At 41.1% G+C, this 17079-nt stretch overlaps 1 protein-coding gene across 5 annotated transcripts in view; it reads right to left on the reverse strand.

Annotated features, from left to right (window-relative positions):
• Positions 1-9589: 9589 nt before the first annotated feature.
• The window catches only part of fsip1 (fibrous sheath interacting protein 1), a 277000-nt gene continuing 269510 nt past the window's right edge, over positions 9590-17079 (reverse strand). For 3 of the 5 annotated variants that reach the window (XM_055640741.1, XM_055640740.1, XM_055640742.1), the window contains exon 13: positions 9591-10707. In XM_055640741.1, coding sequence (XP_055496716.1) covers positions 10643-10707 — 65 coding nt within the window. In that variant the 3' untranslated portion in view covers positions 9591-10642. Of the gene's footprint in view, positions 10708-17079 lie in introns of all 5 variants that reach the window. The other 2 variants (XM_055640743.1, XM_055640739.1) reach the window with 2 other exon arrangements.

Below are 17079 nucleotides of genomic sequence, written 5' to 3' on the forward strand. Positions count from 1 at the left end.
GATCCAGATCTTAGGTGCTGTCTGTGTGGAGTTTCACGTTGACCAAGTGGGCTTCCTTCGGGTGCTCCAGTTTCCTCCCACATCCTAAAGACATGCAGTTTGAAGGTTAATTTGGCTCTATAAGTTTCCCCTAATCTTTAGGGAGTGCATGAGGAAGTGGGATAACATAGAACTAGTTTGAAAGGGTGATCGATGGTCGGCTTAGACTCAGTGGGCTTAAAGACCTGTTGCCAAGTTCAAGTTACATTTATTGTCACATGCACCAATTGGTACAGTGAGATTTGAGTTACCATACAGCCATACGAATAAAAATACATGATAGAATTTAACATGAACATCCCCACACAGCGGAATCAACGTTTCCCACTGTGAGCGAAGGCAATAAAGTTCAGTCATCTTCCTCTTTGTTCACCTGTGGTCGGGGCCTTTGAGCCCTCCACAGTCGCCGCTACGGCGGCCCGATGTTCAGGCCCTCTCGCTGGGATGATCGGAGCTCCAGCATCAGAACGGATCGGAACACACTCGCGGCTTGGAGTTTCCAAATCGGCCACTTCCTACCAGAGACCATGGCTTCCGAGTCCACAGGTGGAGCTGGGCGCAGATTCAACACTGACGACCGTCGGCAAAAGATCCCAGGACTCTGCGATGTCAGCGCCGCCTGCAGCTGGAAGCTCCGCAAACCATAGCCCCACGGCGTTAATCAGCAGGCCCAACACTCAGGAGCTCCAACACAAGTAATCCCCGTCAAGACATCGTCCCGCTCCACGATGGAATTCAGTGCTGCGCCGCTGCTGAAGCTCTGGCCGGTCTCCGGCAGGAAAGGCCACACCAATCCAGTTGGTAGGCCGCGAGGTGGGGGGGGGCAATGATGCGACTCAGAGAAAAGACGCATCTCCGTCCAAGTAAGTGACTGGGAAACGGTTTCTCCCACCCCCCACATAAAAAAGGCATCGTGGCTTGGGTCGGCAACTTGAGCGCCCTGGAGAGGAAGAGACTACAAAAAGTAGTAAACACTGCCCAGTCCATCATCGGCTCTGACCTTCCTTCCATCGAGGCGATTTATCGAAGTCGCTGCCTCAAAAAGGCTGGCAGTATCATCAAAGACCCACACCACCCTGGCCACACACTCAGGTAGAAGGTACAGGAGCCTGAAGACTGCAACGACCAGGTTCAGGAATCGCTACTTCCCCACAGCCATCAGGCTATTAAACCTGGCTCGGACAAAACTCTGAACATTAATAACCCATTATCTGTCATTTTGCACTTTATCAGTTTATTTATTCATGTGTTTTGTAGCCAATGCCTACTATGTTCTGTGTGCTGAAGCAAAGCAAGAGTTTCATTGTCCTATCATGGACACATGACAATAAACGAACTTGAACTTGAACTATTAAACACACAAAAAATAACAAAAAGGGTGAAAGGACGGACAGCTGCTGGTGAGGCTGCCACACTCGATGGCGCCACCCGATGGGACGCATTGTACCGCTAAACAAAACTCCCTGTGTAGAAGAAACAATCCGTGTCTAGAGAAGTCTGTCCAACCTCTCCCTGTACCTAATGCCCTCTAATCCAAGAATCATTCTGGGAAATCTCCTCTGCATTATTTCCAAAGTCTCTACATCCTTCCTGTAATGGGGCGACCAGAACTGCACACAATACTTTAAATGCAACCTAACCAAAGTCTTAAAGCTGCATCATGACTTCCTGACACTGATAATCAATGAAGGCGAGCATACAAAATGCTTCACCACTCCAACTACTTGTGTGGCTACTTTCATGGAGTTATGGACTTGGACCGAAAGATCCCTCTATACATCAATGCAGTTTAAAGTCTTGCCATTAATGATATATTTTCCCCTTGAATTTGACTTTCCAAAGTCCAACAGCTGACACTTGCTCGGGTTAAACACCAACTGCCATTTCTCCATCCATTTCTGCAGCTGATCTATAACCTGCTGCATATTTTGTCAGCCTACCTCACAGCCACCCTTATTATGTATAGGAAGGAACTGCAATGCTAGTTTAAACCGAAGATAGGCACAAAAAGCTGGAGTAACTCAGCGGGACAGGCAACATCTCTGGAGAGAAGGAATGGATGACGAGTGAAGACCCTTCCTCAGGTTAGAAGGGGATGATCGAGGAAGGATCTGGACTCGAAACATTACCCATTCCTTCTCTCCAGAAATGCTGCCTGTCCTGCTGAGTTACTCCAGCTTTTTGTGTCTACCTTTCTAAAAAGTTTTTTCTAAAATCAATATACAGCGCAGACAGGAAGTGGTCAAGATGAGACTTTTAATTATATAGATGTAAGGGTCTTAACTTGGCAATGAAGGTCGGTTGTCCTGGCGGTGGCACTGGGTCAGAGTTGCAGGGGTCGTCCAGGCCAGGCGGTGGGTCAATGTCCACTACCGCTGCTCCGTCACTCTGTGCCACTGTAAGCCATGCCCAATCCGTGGGCTCAGCCACATGGAGCGGTGCAGGATCTAATCAAGCTCCAGGCTGCTTAGGGCCTCCAGTAGCCTATTCCACGAACTTGACGACTCCGACTCCTCAACATTTGTCTGCGATCATCATTGTCCCACCGACTGAAACCCAATGACTGAACTGAATTAAACTATACACGCTGTTTCTCTGCTCCAATGTCTGAAGCAGTAATCTTGCTTGTTTTTCTTTCTCAAAGATCTTGCTTCAGTGCTCCCATCACTTTCCATTCAACCTTTATCCCTAGCCATATATAATAATGCATCTGTTTCAAGCTACATCATCAAAATATATAGGGCAGATATGAGTGCTTGAGTATTGGCCGCAATTGTTTGCTGCTCGCATTCAGGTTCATTGATCTGAATCAGTGCCAAATGGGAGTACAATGCCATAGAGTCATACAGCACGGAAACAGGCCCTTCAATCCAACTTGCCCATGCAGACAAATATGCCCCATCTACGCCAGTCCCGGTTGCCTGCGTTTGGCCCTCTAACCATGGGCGGAAATCCTGGGGGGGGGATGGGGGGGGGGGGGGGGGGGGGGACCTGTCCCCCCATGTTTTGAGAGGTGAGGGATAATCCCCCCCATGTTTTGTGAAACATGTGGCAGCAAAACCGAAGCCTCCGAAGTCGAGTCGCAGCCGCAACGCCACCACAGCCAGCCAGCTCCGTGATGGTAAGTCCACAGGCTCAGCAACCGGAGCCCTCAAGGTCGATTCCAGTTGGCGGCCACCAGCTCCTAGAATCTAGCAGCCTGGGACTAGCTGCAGTTCCCAGGTCGCCTACGTGCCTCAGGTTTGGCTGTAGCACCCATGTCGCCTGTGTGCTCCGGGACTGGCTGTAGCACCCATGTCACCTGTGTGCTCCAGGACTGGCTGTAGCACCCATGTCACCTGTGTGCTCCAGGACTGGCTGTAGCACCCATGTTACCTGTGTGCTCCGGGACTGGCTGTAGCACCCAGGTCGCAAAACGAATTGAAAAAAAATACGCCTGTGGGCCGGATGATTTCGGGTTACGGGCGGGATCCGGTCCGTGGACCGTAGGTTGCCAACCCCTGTCCTAGATGTCAGGCCTCATTGTGTCCCCCCCATGTTTTAAACGTGATTTCCGCCCCTGATAAAGACTTTAAAATGTTTAAAACCTTTCCTATCCATGTACCTGTCCAAATGTCTTTTGAATGTTAATATAGTACATGCCACAACTATTTTCTCTGACAGATCATTCCATATATACCCACCATTCAGCCTACATATTACTCTCATGATCTTAAACACCTTCCTAAGATCACCCCTCAGCCTCCTGTGATCCAAGGAATAAAATCCTATCCTGCCCAAACTCTCCCTAAACCACAGGCCTTCAAGTCCTGGTAATAGTGGTTAATGGATGTTTTGGTGTCCATTTGCTTCTGGTGATATTGTGCTATGGCTTTTGCCATCTTAATTAATTGTTAACAATATCCTACTTGGATTTCTAATGTATTGAGATTCGAATCATATTTTGCTCATTTGTCTCAAATACAGTATCTATGAATTCTATATTTATAGAGTAGATGGAAGTGCTCCATCTGATGATGTTGAAAGTAAAATCTCTGACATTTCAATTAGGCAATCAGACAATACTGCTTACTGTCAACCCATATATACTTTTAGATTGTATGATTGCTGTATCACTTTTACCTACCACATTTAAAGGAACACGGCTTGAATTCATGCAATGAAACAATAACATTGTCTCGTAAAATTTACAGATGGAATAGTTCAACTTTATTTATACAGACACCTTTACCTGGTATTCAGCCAACTCAATTTTAAAAGCCACAATTGCTTCTGTTTCTATCACCTCATTAGGCAATGTTATGGAGACATTTTTCTCCAAGCTGTTTTTGGTTCTTTTGCCAATCACTTGGGACCTGTGTTTTTAATTCTTAATCCTTCAGCTAAATGGAACATTTCCCTTCATTTATTTGTTTAGGCCCACATGATTTCGAAACTTCATCTTAACTCTCCTTGTTCCAAGGAAACCAATACCAGTTTCTCTGGTCTATCAGAACAACTTCATCTCTGAAACCATTCCAGTAAATCTTTTTCACACCCATCAAAGGGAAATATTATGCACAATTGGACACTAAACATATTATGGCCGTCTTTTAAAAAAGGGTTTAAACCAAACTTTAATTTGTTCCTCGAGATATGCATCCCTAGATAACAGATTTCTCAACCTGTTCAACGCAGACACATAAAACTGCAGTTGTCAGTTTACAAAAATAGATATAAAGTGCTGGAGAAATTCAGCAGGCCATGATTTGTAAGTTTGCAGATGATACTAAAGTAGGTAGTATCGTAGACATTGAAGATGTTTATCAAAAATGATAGTAGGCTTTTGATCAGCTGGACAAGTGGCCTGGGGGAATGGCTAAGGGAGTTTAATGCAGATAATTACGAGGTGTCGCATATTGAGAAGTCAACCAGGGCAGGACCTTTGCAGTGAATCGTAGAGTTTTGGGAAGTTTTGTAGAGCACAGGGATTAGGAATGCAGGTATATCGTTCCCTGAAAGTGGCATCACAGATAGAAAGGTTGTAAATAAAGCATTTGGTATATTGGCCATCATCAACCAGAGTATCATTAGACCCCTTCCGTTTTCTCTTCAGCATATAAAAGGCATGCTCAATTGGGTTCAGATCGGGTGATTGACTTGGCCACTCAGAAATTTACCATTTTTTAGCTTTGAAAAACTCCTTTGTTGCTTTAGCAGTATGTTTGGGATCATTGTCTTGCTGTAGAATGAACCGCCGGTCAATGAGTTTTGAGGCATTTGTTTGAACTTGAGCAGATAGGACGTGTCTATACACTTCAGAATTCATTATGCTACTACCATCAGCGAGTCAATGCACCAGGCGGAAGAAGGCTCTACCCGAGCCAGCTGCCTGCCCCTTTTCCGGGGTTATGTCAGCGTCCGGGAGGTACTAGAGAGGGACTATGTGCTGTCCACGGGCACCCTGCGGGATTTCCGGAACCGCTGGACACTGAGGGGGGTTGAATGTATCCTGGACAAGGATTGTAATATAGTTGTTTAGTAGTATATTTGTTTTGTCTTGTACTGTGGTGGTGGGTTCTGTTTTGTTTTATTGTGTTGTAAATACTATTTTAATATTTGAATAAATATATATATGTTTTTTTAAACCCATCTACAAAGTGCATGAAGCAACACTCTACAGTTCCCTGGATGACTGCGGTCCTAGCAATTCACAAGCTCAACATCATATGGGACAACAAAAAAAAACTGTTTAAGTGGCACCCTGTCAACTACCCTAAGTATTCATTCCCTCTGCTGCTGGCATATCTGTTTCATACATTCCCATGATTATATGTGCTCTATTAAGACAAAACAATATATATAATCAAAGCAATCAAACTTTTTCTGATAATTTATTTTCCATTCCAAATTCCTATGGTAATTCAACTTTCATTTCACTTATGCTTTCCAAACCTTGTGCTTTCCAAACCTTAAGCTGTTTAGTGGCCTTCCATTGAGTATTATCAATGAAAAATTATTAATGGAATCTATGGACAAGGAAATAAGAATGATGAGCAATCTCGCAGGTTGCCGTTATGTAACACCAACTTTTGAGATTGTTTCCAAATCCTAGTCTCAATATTAGAAGTCTTCAGATTCATTCTGTATCTCTTTTTTAGATCTGTATTAGAGCACTGTCTCTGTTGTGGGTGACAGTACAGTAGAATTGTTGCAATGCAGCCCAGCGTAACATCTCAATAATAGTCTTGCAATCCTGTCCTGCTGTGGAAAATGTGAAGGTTTTGCACATGAAACCGACCAAATTTCAAAATACAGTGAGATTGGATGGTCCAAGTCTCATGGACATTCAAAAGTACCGGCAGAATGGCAGCAGCTCGGAGCGGTGGAGGACATTAACAACAACATTAATAACAACATCGCCTGGCTAGGCCGACCGCTACACTCTGGGCCAGTTCCGCTGCTGGGACAACGGGCCTTTGTGGCCACGTTAAGTCTGTAACATTTTTAACAAGTTTGAACTTGAATGGCACTGGGAACGTGGTGAGTGGTGACTCTTGTGTATGGCCTCAGTGTAATCTGTTAGCTTACACTCTTGTACTTGTGTATGATTACACCTATGATTTTTACTGAACTGTATGCAAAAAAAGGAATTCCACTGTACCTAGGTACATGTGACAATAAAGTGCCATGGAAGCATTGAACCTTGTAAACATCAGAGTCTTGAAAGTTGTAACATGATTATTCCACAAAAAAAACATTCAAAAGTGGCTCAGGCTTTTGAAAGGCAGGCATCAGTATCATTATCTGTGACAATTCTACCATGCAGATGCTTCCTATAGGGAACAATTTGGGTACTGCTTACAGTTCATATTTATCAAACTTGGTGGCTGATGTTACATAGATCTAAGATGGATCTGATTAAAACATTACTTAAATTTCCTTCAGAATTATGATTAGCATGAATCATAATTCTTCGTATGTGACATAGGAGGTCTCCCCAAGAGTAAGTAAGTAAGTAAGTAAGTTTATTGGCCAAGTATTCACATACAAGGGATTTGCCTTGGTGCTCCGCCCACAAGTAACAACATGACATACAGTGACAGTTACGAATGACTCAGAAAACACTAAACATTAATAATAATAATAATAAAACATTAATGATAAAACACCATTGATCAAGCATGTGAATTAACAAAATACCAAAATACCAAAGGGAGGCTACAGATGTTTGGCTGTTGAGTAGAGCAACTACTCGTGGATAAAAACTGTTTTTATGTCAGGCTGTGGCAGCTTTGACAGTCCGGAGTTGCCTTCCAGAGGGAAGCGATTCAAAGAGTTTGTGGCCAGGGTGAGAGGGGTCAGAGGTGATCTTGCCCGCTCGCTTCCTGGCCCTTGCAGTGTACAGTTCATCAATGGAGGGAAGGTTGCAGCCAATAATCTTCTCTGCTGATCGGACAATTCGCTGCAGCCTCCAGGTGTTGTGCTTGGTGGCTGAGCCAAACCAGACCATGATGGAGAAGGTGAGAACAGACTCTACGATGGCCGTGTAGAATTGGACCATCATTGCCTGTGGCAGATTGTGCTTCCACAGCTGCCGTAGGAAGTACATCCTCTGTTGGGCCTTTTTGACTGTGGAGTCGATGGTAGCCCCCACTTAAGGTCCTTGCAGATGATGGTTCCCAGGAACTTAAAATACTCCACAGATGTGACTGTGGTGTTGTTGATGGTGAGTGGGGTGAGGGGAGGGGGAGCTCTCCTACAGTCTACAATCAATTCCACTGTCTTAAGAGCATTGAGCTCTAGGTTGTTGCTACGGCACCAGGACGCCAGCTGTGACACTTCCTGTCTGTAGGCAGATTCCTCCCCATCCTAGATCAGTCCAATCAGGGTTGTGTCGTCCGCAAACTTGAGAAGCTTGACAGAGGTGTCTGTGGAGGTGCAGTCGTTGGTGTAGAGAGAGTAGAGGAGAAGAGAGAGTACGCAGCCTTGCCGTGCTCCTATGCTGAGGGTTTGTGGGTCCGAGATGTGCTTTCCCAGCCTCACATGCTGCTTCCTGTCTGTCAGGAAGTTGGTGATTCACTGACAGAGGGGTTCAGGTCCAGTCAACTTGGAAAGTTTGGAGTGGCACAATGGTGTTGAATGCAGAGCTAAAATCAACAAACAGGATCCTCGCATAGGTCCCCTGGCAGTCTAGGTGCTGCAGAATGAAGTGCACGCCCAGGTTCACAGATCTATTGGTCCGATGTGCAAACTGCAGACGGACCAGCAGGGAGTTTGAGATATTTTTCAGCTTGGCCAGCACAAGCCTTTCGAGTGTCTTCATGACTACAGAGGTCAGCGCGACAGGCCTGTAGTCATTAAGACAAGTAATCCTTGCCTTTTTGGGTACAGGGACAATAGTGGAGACTTTGAAGCAGGAAGGGACAGTACATGTTTGCAGGGACTGGTTAAAAATGTCTGTATAGACCAGTGCCAGCTGTTTGGAACAGAGCTTAAGAGTAAAGGGGGAAACTGTCAGGTCCTGGAGATTTCCATCTCTTTTGTCCTCTGAAAAGCCTCTCCACCTCCTCTATTTTTATTGTTGATATTGGATAAGTTATGTTGGGCAGCACAGAGGGTGTGGATGATTGCGTGTGAAGTAGTGAGGTCAGGCTGTGAGTGGGTGTGAAGTGTTGGTTGGAAGTATCACTGTATTATCATTGGTTATATTCTGGACTTCAACACTGGCCAAATATTACAAACATGCTTGGAATCTGAGCCATTTCATGGAAGTAGCGTTATAAGATAATTATCCAATATGGATAATCAAAGCACTCGTAATATTTACGACCAACAAACTTAAATACTAACAAGTAATAAAATGCAGTTGTTATAATTTTAATGTATGAATGTGGAGAATACATTTTATAATACTTTCCTATTTAATTGACCTTTTTTGCCTGCAGTGCAGCACTTAATTCCTATACTCTTTATAGTGCATTGAAAACAAAAAACAAATAAAATACGGAACAATCAAATACGGAACTGGAGAGAGAGATTGAAAACAAAGTTAAAAAAAAATATGCAACTGTCTTCAAGATTGGTGGTAAAATCGGAAAATTATATGTTGCTCCTAGATTGCACGCGTTCAAACATCCAGTTCAGCCTATGGAAAACTATGTCTGAGGGTGGCGTCAAATCCACCATGTAACTTATTTTACATTCCCCTTCCAGCTTGGGAATGTAAAATAAGTTAATTGAACAAAAAATCTGTGGTAAAAAGTTAGTCTCAGTAATAATAATAATAATAATAAACATAAAACTATGGTATAAAAACCTACGAGGATCGCTAACACTTTTTATGAAAGGAACCCTGTTATCGCCGTGCACTCAGGTACATATATGACTTCAGACTCACAGTCGTGTTATTAACACTTCATCACTCTCCAAATGCTAACGTGGTTTGAATATCCTCAACAATCATGTTTTAAGGAGGAGGTTCTCCGCCATCTTTTCACGAGCAGACAGCGATAAATCCAATAATAAAAGACCAATTGAAAAAATGAACAGTCAAACCACTCATAGGAATTAATGTAATGGAAAACACATATTTATTCGATGAAAATAAATTTAAGTAAACAACACCAGATACTTGAACCAAATGCTTGAACCAAGGCTCACCACGTGTAGTTAGTTTTATTGGAAATTAGACTATTGACACTGAATCTATTGCACTAACATTAATCAACATCATTATTATGTTCCAGTTTTCATTTCCACTAAATGGCACAATAATTAAAGAGGATTAGTTTGTATAAAATTACTTCCATCATAAATATTAAGATGGAAATGATTTCACATTCATCTCTTGTGACTTAATTTCAACCATCAAGCATTTAATTAGTTTTGCAATTATTTTTTCGTCCAGGATACCAAAATTTCAAATCTCAATAAGCTTGGAGGGAGAATATATTTAGGGAGTAAATGCAGATGCTGGTTTATACCGAAGATAGACACAAAATGCTGGAGTAACTCAGTGTGCCTGGCAGCATTTCTGGAGAAAAGGAATAGGTGATGTTTCGGGTTGCGACCTTTCTTCAGACTGAGAGTCAGGGGAAAGGGAAATTAGAAGTGTGAAAAGGTACAGAACAAATCAGAGCCAGCACCGATGGCCAAGGGGCCCACAATGGTCTAATGTTGGTTCACGGTTTTTGACCCTTTTATGTTCTGGCCTTTTTGTTCTCTATTTTTCAGTCTGAAGAAGGGTTCTGATCCAAAACGTCACCTATTCCTTACTCCAGCATTTTGTGCGCGTCTTTTGGGGGAGAATAGTTTGATATTCATGCTGTTCTACTCCGCTTAGCCAGAAAGCTCTTCTTCTGGATCTCCCAAATATGATTTTTGTGAAAAAAAGCAAATTTCACTGCAAGAAATTATGATAATTGAAAAAATTAAAACAAAATTCCTTTGCAGATTATTTCCTTTGAACCATATCAGTGAATATATCAGCCACTTCTAGTATATGACCAAGTCATTTGCAAAAGATCAGAATATCAGACAGAGCAAACAATCTTAGAATAAACAAACCATCTTTAATAAAGACTACTTCAGAAAGATCTGAAATGCGACCAGAACATTTCTTCTACTTTGATTTCACCTCATTGTCAGCAATATTTAAATCTTCATTCCCAGCACCATTTTCATCACCTATTGAAAATAAAACAATATTCACAGTATTAATTGAATGTTCAAATTTAGAACTTTTCAGTGAGCATTGAACTGACAGACCATACATTGTTCTCTGCATTTTGTGATCAGGAAGGCCAGAAATCAGTCTGGGTTCATAGCGTTAATGATTTTCCAGTGACCACTGCCAGAAACAGCTCCAATCCTTACATGGCTGAATAACGTCCAGACAAAAATAGAAAAACTTGTCTTTCGGATGTACATCCGAATATTCATGGCTATAACACTAAATATTCCAATAATAAAATATCATTATATGCAGATGATGTATTACTCTATATCACCAATTCCCAAGTTAGCATTCCAAGTATATTAAATCTTATAGAGGAATTTGGTTCCTTTTCAGAATAAAGAATAAACTGGAACAAAAATGAAATTATGTCAATAAAACCTCAAGACCCGACACACCTCCTAAAATTCTCTTTCAGAATTGCTACGAAAAATTCAAATATCTCGGTGTTCATGTAACCAGAAAATATACTTCTCTATTTAACGCAAACTTTCCTCCTTTAGTTACTAAATTAAATGCTCTTACTGAATTTTGTAAAACACTTCCGATGTCTCTAATAGGCAGAATAAATGCCATAAAGATTATCTTCCTACCACAAATCCTGTACTTATTTCAATCAATACCGATATACCTTCCTAAATTTTTTTTTAATTTTTTTTTTAAACTTGATTCTCGGATTACAAATTTTATTTGAGATTATAAAACACATAGAATCCATAAAAGGCATCTTTGCAAACCCAAAGAAACTGGCGGACTGGCTCTCCCCAATTTTTTATACGATTACTAGGCAACGGATATTAAAAACGTAATCTATTGGTTGGACAACACAGGCCAACAGGCAAAATGGTTAATAATGGAAAGAGGATTGTTCGCCTTTTAATATAGGCGCGATTCTTCTCTCTCCAATAAATTTGAAGAAAACACTATATGAGAAAAATCCGATTATCCACAGTACCTTACGAATCTGGAGACAAGTGGTCAACCCTTAAACTGAGAAATTTATCTTCTTTCACCAATTGCCAATAATCCTTCATTAAAGCCATCTATTTTAGACAAGACATTCACATATTGGGAAAGATTAGGAATCAAAAAACTTGGAGATCTTTATGAGATGGGAACTCTTCTCTCATTTCAAGAATTACAGTCGAAATATCACCTAAAAGTTAATCAATATTTTAGATACCTTCAAATTCGAGACTATCTGAAATCATATACCCAAGACTACAAATCTTTGTTGCCAGACATACTAGACGAATGTCTGAATAGAAACTCGGAGTCAGACAAGTTAATATCATATCTGTATAACACCCTTTTAAATATAGAAATCCCATCGTCAGAAGTAATTAGAAGAGCTTGGCAAGATGAGCTTGGCCTAAAAATTCTAAAAGACAGATGTGAAGAAAACCTACATATACACAATTGTTGGATTAACGTTAGGCATTCGTTAATTCAATTTAAAATACTGCACAGACTCTATTATTCAAAGTCTAAACTGAATAAGATCTTTCCAAATGTATCTCCTATTTGTGATAAATGTCTTCTTCAGGAAGCAACTATAGCACATTCCTTTGTCTCTTGTATAAAGTTACATAATTTCTGGAGAGGAATTTTTGAAATTTTTTCAAAATCACTAAAAATAAAATTGGATCCCGATACGAAATTGATTATTCTAGGTACGTCAGAAGCCTGCTCTGAGCTATCATTATTTCAAAGACGTTTCCTTAATTATGTCCTGATAATGGCGAAAAAGCTAATACTCAAAGTTTGGAAACATACATCTGTCCCTACTCTTAAGATGTGGATTATAAACATGTCCGAGACGCTACATCTTGAAAATATTAGACTTGTCTTGCTAGAAAAACAAGATCATTTTTTGAAGACATGGACACCATTCATTGATTTGTACAAGGATAGTATGGTACAACACAACTTTGGATTTAAATCTAATTACGGGTTGGGTGAGGTGGGGAGGGACGTGAGGCAAGTATATCACCACATTTTTCTTTCTTTCTCTTTTTGTCCTTTTATTTTTCCTATTTTTTCTATTCCTCTCTTCTTTTTTTCATTTATTCACTCTTTGGCTACACCACTTTGGTAGTCTAGGGGTTCTATCTTTGCACATTTCACTTTTTCTCTTTCTTGCTTTTTCTCCATTCTTTTCTTCTGACTATAGCTAAAAGTTAAAATTGAAGCTGTACAATAACTGTATTATTTTACATGCCATTGGTTTTATTTTTGTACATTTGCTTCTAATAAATAAAATAAAAAAATAAAAACTTGTCTTTATTGCCAGCACTATACAGGGGTGAGAATATTGACTACCAGTTATACTCACGCTGTGTTCTCAAACCTGTTTAGTTCCACCAAACAAAGACAAATTTCTCCTTTGTGCAATACATGCAGAAGCTACATTTGAAATGCAGGCAGAGTCTCAAAAGACATTTGTTTGGGCGGTGCAGTTGGTAGAGCTTACTGCCTCACAGCACCAGAGACCCAGGTTCGATTCCGATCTCGGGTGCTGTCTTTGTGGTGTTTGCATGTTCTCTTGTGACCATGTGGGTTTCCTCCGGGTGCTCCGGTTTTGTCCCATATCCCAAAGACTTGCGAGTTAGTAGGTTAATTGGCCTCGGTAGATTACCCCTTGTGTCAAGGGAGTAGATGAGAACTTGGATAACATAGAACTAGTGTGAGTGAGTGATCGATGGTCGGTCTGGACTCTTTGGGCCAAACAGCCCGTTTCCATGCTATATCTCTAAACCAAACTAAACTAAACAACAGAACTAACATATTTCAGCTGTGTTTCAGTCTTCTGGAAAAGATCAGGATACAAAATGGGACAGAGATAGCATAAGTATTCTGTGAGGAAAATAGTTTATAGGAAGCAACAGTATATTACATATAAAGTTACTAAAAGTGAAGAGTGATGAATGATTGATCTCCAGACAGAAACCAATGTAGGTGCTACCTGATGAATGATATTAGGCATTGTAAAGACTTGTCCGGACATTCGAGGCAAATTTCCAATTTAGTAAATGACACAACCTCAGAAACACAGATGGTGGCTGAATTTAAGTCAAAAACTGATTAAAAAAAATAAACTAACTGAAGGCAATGAAGCTTTCTTTTGAGTTTTTTTGTATCTACATGTTCACATCACAGTAGCACAAAGTGTATAAAGAATCCAACCTATGTTGCAACCTCTGGTGCATTGGTCCACACATTATCACCAACATGATCTATGCATCCACTCACATCAGGTATATCAGCATTAAAAACCTATGCCTGTCAGTGTTACGGAGACACAAGAAACAGCAGTTGCTGGATTCTTGAGCAAATACAAAGTGCTGGAGGAACTCAGCAGGTCAGGCAGCATCTGGGGAGGGAATGAACAGATAATGTTTTGCATCAGGACCCTTCTTCAGACATGACCTGAAACATCAGCTATCCATTGCCTTGCCAGATGCTGCCTGACCCATTGAGTTTCTCCAGCATTTTGTCTTGTATGTACCTGTGCAATAAACCAGCGGGAAAAAATAACCATCAAATATTAAGTACTGTTCTGTGGACTCGATGGACGTGTTTGGAGCGAAGAAATCTCGAAAAAAGTGTAATACAACTTTAAGTCTCTATCACCTTTCAGAATGACTTAAGACTCTAGAGATGCAGCGTGGAAACAGGCCCTTCAACCCACCGAGTCCGTGCGATCATCACATACACTATATACTGGGGACAATTTGCAATTTTTACTGTCAATTAATCTACAAACCTGCACGTCTTTGGAGTGTGGGAGGAAAGCGAAGCACCCAGACAAAAATCACAGGGAGAATGTGCACATACAGCACCCGCAGTCAGGATGGAACCCCATTTCTCTGGCGCTATAAGGCAGCAACTGCTTCGCCACTGTGCCACTCTTGATCTTTCCTATTGCATGTCCATACCTAATAAATAGCAGAAATTATATTAAAAGTGTAATTAAAATTCTAAAATGACACAATGTCAAAGAGGTCGCTAAATACATCAAACTTGTATCTGGTCTTTCAAAACTCTTTTCAATCAATCTTATCTCCCTGCTTTTTCCACATAAATGGCTGAGAGCTTCAAGTTCCTTGGTGTTCATATTATTAATGATCTACCTCCTATTGGAAATTCAGCTTGTTTCCTGTGATTCGTACAAACCTCTCCAGATGCACCATAGAAAGCATACTATCAGGTTGCCTCACAGCTTGGTTTAAGAACAGCTCTGCCCAAGACCACAAGAAACTGCAGAGTTGTGGATACGTAGCCCAGTCAACTCACAGACTAGACTGACCATCACTGACTGCATCTGAACTTCACGATGCCTCAGCAGAAGCAGCCACCATCATCACAGATTTGTCCCAGCTCGGCTATTGCTTCTTCTCCCCACTCCCGTTGGGCATAAGATACACAAGCTTAAAAGTGCACACTACCAGACTCAGGAACAGCTTCTTCCCCTCTGATATCAGTCTTCTGAACTGTCTTTCAATAAGCAAGTGTATTGTCCGATTCACCTCCATCCCTTTGTGGGCATTGGATTTTGCCCGTGGAACAATGCTGAGAACTACACTCTGCACTGTATCTTCCCCTTTGCCGTAACTATGGTACCAGGGTTTGACTCAGCTATATTTATATGTCGCAAATCAAAGCTTTTCACTGTACCTTGGTACACCTGTCAATAATAATAAACCTAAATTCTAAACCTATAGTTCAATATTTTTTTCAATTCAAATATTTATCCAAATTTCTGCTTCCAGCAATACTTCAGAGAGCACCTTCTATATCTAAAGGCTGCCTACGGATCTAGTTGCCTATGGCTCTTCTCCCAGTCACCTGAAATACACATCTTCCTATTGCTGACCCACTGCCATTCTTTCTTCAACACCATCATAATTTGTGATATTTCTATCAATTCTCCTCTTAACCTTTTTTTTTGTAGGGAGTTACTGCCCTTTCCTCAGAACTGACATTCCTTATGCCATGTACCAGTGCAGAAATCTGTTCCGTAACCTCTCTAAAATCCCAATACCCTTGTGACCAAATTTGAAATAAATATTTTACCTGCAAGCCAAAAAAAAAGTGTTTTAAAAAGGCTTGGTATAAATATCTTACTTTGAGTTGATTTATAAAATCAAAAATTCATTACGCTTTTTATCAGTTCTCAGCCTGCCCTCCATCTTCATGATTATGTGTGGGTGAACTTTTCTGTCTTGCTGTTCCTGCACAACCTTTAAAATTGTAGTTTTGTTCATCTTGCTCCTTTCTATCAACATGCATCACTTTGCAACTCTCTTCATTATTCATCTGCAATGTGCTTGTCCATTTCACCTACTTGTCAATGTTTAAGTTGCTACTTTTCTTTTCTGAGGAGCCAGTGGAATATCCCAGGCCAGAAGGAAGAATATGCCATTGAATTAATTTAAGGAGGAAGTCGAGTAATTTCTAAACACTGGACGAAAGTGCAGAGGAGATTCACCAGGATGCTGCCTGGATTGGAGGCTTTTTAGTTGGTTCAATGGTCACTTATGCACAGCACAGTGAAATTATTTTTGCAAGACCTATTTCCCCTGGAGCAAAAGAGACTGAAGTGTGACCTAATAGTAGTATATAACATTTTGAGAGGTAGTGATACGGCTGATAGTCAAAATCGTTTTCCCATGGTAGGGGTAGCATAAATAAAAGGGTATAACTGTAAGGTGAGACTTAGGATCTGAGTGGTAAGTTTTTATTTACAAAAAGAGTAATGGATACCTGGAACTTGCTGCCAGTGCAGGTGGTAGAATCTGATACAGTTTTGTATGTGTAGAAGGCATTTAGACAACCACTTAAATAGGCTGGACACAGCAGGATGCATTCTTAATATGGGCAAATGGGATCAGTGTCGATGGGCATGGACATTTTGGGCTGAAGGGCCCATTTCTGTGCTGTATTACAATGACTCCATGACTTAGATGTCAAATGATTATGGGGAAAGAGCAGGGACCTGACATTGTAATAGAGGATCAGCCATAATTGCATTGAATTATAGAGCAGGCTTGAAGGGCCAAATTACCTCCTTCCACTCCTGTTTCTCTGCGTTTCATGTTTCTATGTAGAATGCAATGTTATAACTCAGTTTGTCTAGCCCCTCTGGCCGTGAAGGAAATGGAAGATAATTAAAAAACTTAACTAGATGATAAATAATTGTCAACAGAAATAAGAGGATGTAAAACAAACAGCACATGAGACAGAGGGGATCAGACAAGCTCTACTGCCCAGACTATGGAGGTCAATTGAAATGTAAACCGAGGGGGAGAATTATTGTGAGC

This window comes from Leucoraja erinacea, chromosome 9, assembly GCF_028641065.1.
Source record: "Leucoraja erinacea ecotype New England chromosome 9, Leri_hhj_1, whole genome shotgun sequence".
In the NCBI taxonomy this organism is placed as follows: domain Eukaryota; kingdom Metazoa; phylum Chordata; class Chondrichthyes; order Rajiformes; family Rajidae; genus Leucoraja; species Leucoraja erinaceus.